Below are 5,007 nucleotides of genomic sequence, written 5' to 3'. Positions count from 1 at the left end.
ACATAGTAATCATTATAACTCATTACTTGACGCGTTCATCAGTGGCCGACATGCTCTCCCCTGCCTCATCAAGAGACACGCCGCCAAGCTGATGTCACAAGTGCTCGTCAGCAAAGTCGAGACCCGGCTCCTCAGCTCCGTCGGTCTGCAAAACATTTGAAACACAAGGATCATCCTCTGTTGACTACCTGCTTCATCTCTAGAGTGATGGTCCGTGCACAGCCAGCGGTTTCCCACCTCATGGATGGCGTTCGTTTTGCAGCTGGCGGTGCCTCCACCTGTGAGCGTCCTGCTGGACATGAGTCTGACCAACTCAGCATAGCAAGCACTCGTCATTTGATGCCTAACATTCGCTATTTGTGCCGCATTAACCTCAAATTAATGCGTATCACAAGTACCACCGCTAATCACCTAGTCGCCGCATCGACCGCATGGCCCACTGCAACAGTGAGGGACGTGGCACAACAGCGGCAAATCACGGCGCCACCCCCAGTCACTTCTGCTATTATACGCCGACACCCCGCGCTGCTTAACCTCAATGACCTATCTCCAGTCGCACTACCCACTGTGATGATTGCTAGGTGGCTGGGACCCGGCAAGGTGGCCGACCTACATGACACCAAACCAGTGGATGGGCGATTATAGATTCGAACACGCACTCCAGCTGCAGCATAACATATCTACTCAGTGATTAATTTGTGCTACCACGATAATTCGTCCAACCCCCGTCACTGCTCCGACGCAGTCCACCTCACGCAGCCTAAACCCTAATGCACCTCACCCAGCGGATTGGACGTCCAAAACAAAATAAGCATCAAAATCATGTTGGCGTATTATCAGTCTTTACAGAACATCATAACATTGCACGCTTATAGGCATCAAAGGGACCTGACTAAGGCGGTGTGGCAGGGTGGATTGTGGGCGTGGTGGGTGCTGGCCCCTGTTGCCGTATGACCATCTGCCGTGCTAAGTGAAGTATCAGCCTATCTACCGCTCCACAAAGCTGTATCATCTGACGACTAAAACCGTGTACAACCAACGAATTGGTAATGTTGGTCTAGGTGGTGGCTGATGTCGGGGCAATTCGACGGGGTGGCGACTGGGTGACACGGTAACGGTGAGGTTGTAAGAGGCACGAAGGTGAGTAGTGACGTCGCTGAATGTGCTATAGTGTACAGCGTTTGTTCTCAACGCAGAAACTTCATGGCACTTGCAGGCTGTTACAGGGGTGGCGTTGTCTGTGATGCAGAGTGGCCTTCCCAACTGGCACTGGTTGACCTGCATGCCACGGCAAAGACAGCAGCCACATGCGTTAACTAAAACATATCAGTGTTGTGATAGATGCATAGTAGCGAAGTGGCTGCCTGTGCGCCGAATGGCGCCCATCCGGTTGTTCGGAGCGCAGATGGGCGACGGTCAGTGTGCGTTGCTTAGGTGCGTGTTCATGTTGTAGGTTGGTGAGTGCGTTGCTTAGGTGCGTGTTCATGTTGTAGGTTGGTGAGTGCGTTGCTTAGGTGCGTGTTCATGTTGTAGGTTGGTGAGTGCGTTGCTTAGGTGCGTGTTCATGTTGTAGGTTGGTGAGTGCGTTGCTTAGGTGCGTGTTCATGTTGTAGGTTGGTGAGTGCGTTGCTGAGGTGCGTGTTCATGTAGTAGGTTGGTAAGTGCTGCTTGAGTGATTGATATGTTTGCAGGTTGAGGGGACTGGGAGCGGCAGTGGTACGTGTTGCAGTTGGTGAGTGCTTGCATAGGTGATTGATATGCTTGCAGGTTGAGGGGAGTGGGAGGAGAAGGGGAAGATGGACTGCGATTGCGGTACTGGATGTACATTTCTTAAGGAGTGTAAGTGCTGTCCGTGGTGCTGTTCGGGATGTAATAATAGCAGCCATTGCATTGCATGTTTGCTGTTTAAAAATTTGCGCAGAAAAAGCAAGGAATGCCCTCCGTCGGGGTGCGACACCCAATGTAAAGGCAACGAGTCTAAATGTCAATGTAATTGTTGTAGAGCGAAATGTGCACGTGGAGAAATTCCCGCCTGCAGTGCCGCCTCTCTCCCCACCGCTCAGCGTCGGACCGACACGCAACAGCCTACCGCCAATTCCCCCAACGTCCTCCCCATCATCATCGCCGCCGTCGCCCTCGTCATCATCGTTGTCTGCGTCATGATCTACTTCCGCATCCGGCCGTTCCACAGGGTCCGTGATTTACCGTTTTGCATCGCATTTTACAACTAACTGACGCTTTGTATTATCGCACTTATCGCACGGTACTCTGAAATGACAGCACACTGTTTCATCAATAATCCCTACACCCTAGTTCGCTATCATCCAGTGTCTAAACTGCCGCGTTTGGCTTGACCCGGGTTTCGCGTTTCCCTGGCTAGCGTTTCACCCACTGGCGTAGGTTGCCAAAAGTTGTTTGGCCACCGAATCTGCTCAACGGTGACAGTCAATAAGCAACTGAACCGCTGAACCGTCCCCTCAAACCCGTGTTGGTCGACGACTCCTCCACGATGCTGGTGGCATCCCGTCTGCACGGCATCATAAACACTTTTCGGATAAGTCCCGAGCCGGTGCTGATTTGCCGTCCGTGATGCTATCATTATTTTCATAATTTTGCTTTCCATCCTGTTCAACCTCTCCCACCTGTCCCGGTCCCCCTTAACGTGGCTCCCTATCTTATGCCACATCGCCACGTCGCCGACTCTTCAAATCCCCTGACATTTTCGCCCACTCTTTCCCCACCGTTTTACACTGCCATAGCATCTTCTCAACACCCTCTCTCGCCTCCTCGCCTCTCCCAACCCATTCTACCCCTTCACTTTATTCTCTTCCTTGCCTCCCTGCTCACTCCTCTCCCCTTCATACACGTCCACTTTCCCTTCTGCGTATTCTATTTCGCCTTCCTTTCACGCACCTTAATGCCCCTTGCACCACCCCTGTGCACCCTCCTACCTCGCAATTCGCCTGGCTCTCTGGTCGCGCCCCTGATCTCCTGTCTGGTACCATGTTGGTCGCCAACTGGGCTGTGAATCGTGGCGTATGAATTGCAAAATACTACATCAAGGCACATCATGCACGTTATGAACACTCCGATATGCGACACTATTGATGCTACATTTCAATTAATTTCTGCAATTACTTTCCCTATATGTTGTGTCTACACGACTAGGCACCTGTGGCTGCAACTAAGACCATGAAGATGCGAATCTAATTTGTATGCTACATGAAGCATTGTTGTACGTGCAATACTCGTAATCATTTAGGATGGTCTATGAGAGCATCGGGTCATCGTCGAAGTAGTCGACGCCGTACAGTGAGAGCATCTTGCGTCCTTTCGTGAGTAAGGCCTTGACGTCGATGCGGTGTGAAGCCGTGGAGCGGATAAGGTGTGAGCGGATGTGGAGCACGTCCAAGCGGTAGATCATCGTTTTGGCGAAGATGAGGAATGCGGTGGACCACAGTGCGATAACCGTGTAGATGAATGGCCCACGTACCCTGTAGAGGAACTCATCCATGCACGTGATGAGCTTCGCGATAGGTCCACCGTTTACCACTTCCTCCAGCTTGGTGATGAGCTCCGAACACGCGAGTGATGACTGCGATATGCCCTCCGGTGGCGTGAGCCCGTGTAGGTAGAGGAGGGGCATAGCCATGTCACACTGGTTGAATGATTTATTCCCGGAACATGTATGCGTCTTGAAATCATATCGCAGCCGATCCAGTGAGTCTCGGAGTACATCGGCCAGGTAGACCGTCCAGCTGAGGTATGTCTGGGCGAAGGCCGGGGAGTACAGGGCATATGCCCGGTAGGTGATTGGCGACAGAAGTTTAGGACCGTTGGAAGTAACACTGTCGCAGCCCAGCAGTGTCGACAGCGTCCCGGCGTGGTCATTGTCGTGTTTGGAGACAGGAGACTCGGGACGCCGTATATCCCGCACCGCTCGTAGGTCGTGAGCCTCGAAATGATCCCAATTGGGGTAGAGCGCTGGAGGCTCGGTGATGGCCTTTCCTAGGTTAGTCAACGTCTGATCACTACCATTGAGCATCTCACTCCCGAAATGCTGGAAGAACGAGACGAGTTCCCCAGTGGTGCGCGGCGTCCGCCTGGTGAGGCAGTTGAGGTAGGAGGACAACGTCATCAAGGGGTCCTCACCGCCGCAGCTGGGAGTGAGGATGGCAGAAATGACACTGCCCTGTTGCGATGTCTTAGGCAAATCCTTGTCTCTAAATCCCATCTTGATGCGGCTCTTGAGGCAGATGTTACATGGGTCGAAAAAGTGGGTGTGGAAGGTGGAGTCCCAGCTGTCGGTCAGGAACGCCTGGAGTGGAGATTGCTCCTTGATACCACTGCCATACTCATGACTTTGCCAACCACCAAGCGATTTATCCCTATTACACTGCGCCTTCAGGAACTCCAACTGGTGGTGGGAGGCGTAGGCGTAGTCCCGCAGCTGGCAGAGAAGCCCGTCGGGGTCAGAGGAGTAATAATAATTGCGATACTCTGCATTGAACTCGGGAATTGAAGTCTCGTTCGAAACGTCTCTATGTTTAAGCCTGTGTAGAACTTTAGCCGCATAGTGACACGCCGCGGTGAGGGTTTGGGAGATCTCGTGTGAGGTGACGGTTGTAAGATTCCTGGTGACTAAGAGCACATTAGTAGGCAGGAAGGAGTCCGTATTAACATCATCCAAAACTACATCAACATGCTTCCGAATAAAACCAATGTACCCTAATTCGACAACGCCGACCAGCCAATAGAGCATTTCTCGGACCGTTTTGGGAGAATGCAGATGATCGGTGACTGGGGGAGGGGTTACGATCGGAGGGATGAGATTTTTGGAATGCTCGGGGACGTACCAGGGAGCTTGGCAGACGTTTGGGTTGTCATCAAACGGGGATTGCCCGGGAAACACGGCCAGGGGGGTATACATTTTTGCACCCTCAGCATCCTTCAGCGCAAGATCATCTAAATCGTCAACTTTAGGGCGCCCTAATTTCGGCGCAGCAT

At 52.3% G+C, this 5,007-nt stretch overlaps 2 protein-coding genes across 2 annotated transcripts; one reads left to right on the top strand and one right to left on the bottom strand.

Annotated features, from left to right (window-relative positions):
- Positions 1-1,375: 1,375 nt before the first annotated feature.
- BBBOND_0000070 (hypothetical protein, conserved) lies at positions 1,376-2,231 on the top strand (the record flags this gene model as incomplete). Its single annotated transcript, XM_012914862.1, has 5 exons — positions 1,376-1,434; positions 1,692-1,716; positions 1,768-1,839; positions 1,922-1,948; positions 2,064-2,231. The coding sequence occupies 5 exons, from the start codon at positions 1,376-1,378 to the stop codon at positions 2,229-2,231; spliced, it is 351 nt and encodes a 116-aa protein (XP_012770316.1).
- Positions 2,232-3,268: 1,037 nt separating this feature from the next.
- BBBOND_0000060 (hypothetical protein, conserved) lies at positions 3,269-4,930 on the bottom strand (the record flags this gene model as incomplete). The annotated part of the gene is made up of 1 exon (XM_012914861.1): positions 3,269-4,930. The coding sequence occupies one exon, from the start codon at positions 4,928-4,930 to the stop codon at positions 3,269-3,271; it is 1,662 nt and encodes a 553-aa protein (XP_012770315.1).
- Between the last annotated feature and the right edge of the window lie 77 nt (positions 4,931-5,007).

The sequence above is a fragment of the Babesia bigemina genome, scaffold Bbigscaff_25419 (assembly GCF_000981445.1).
Source record: "Babesia bigemina genome assembly Bbig001, scaffold Bbigscaff_25419".
Classification (NCBI taxonomy): Eukaryota; Apicomplexa; class Aconoidasida; order Piroplasmida; family Babesiidae; genus Babesia; species Babesia bigemina.
Note: the sequence above shows the minus strand (reverse complement) of the source record. Positions and strands in the feature narration are given on the sequence as shown.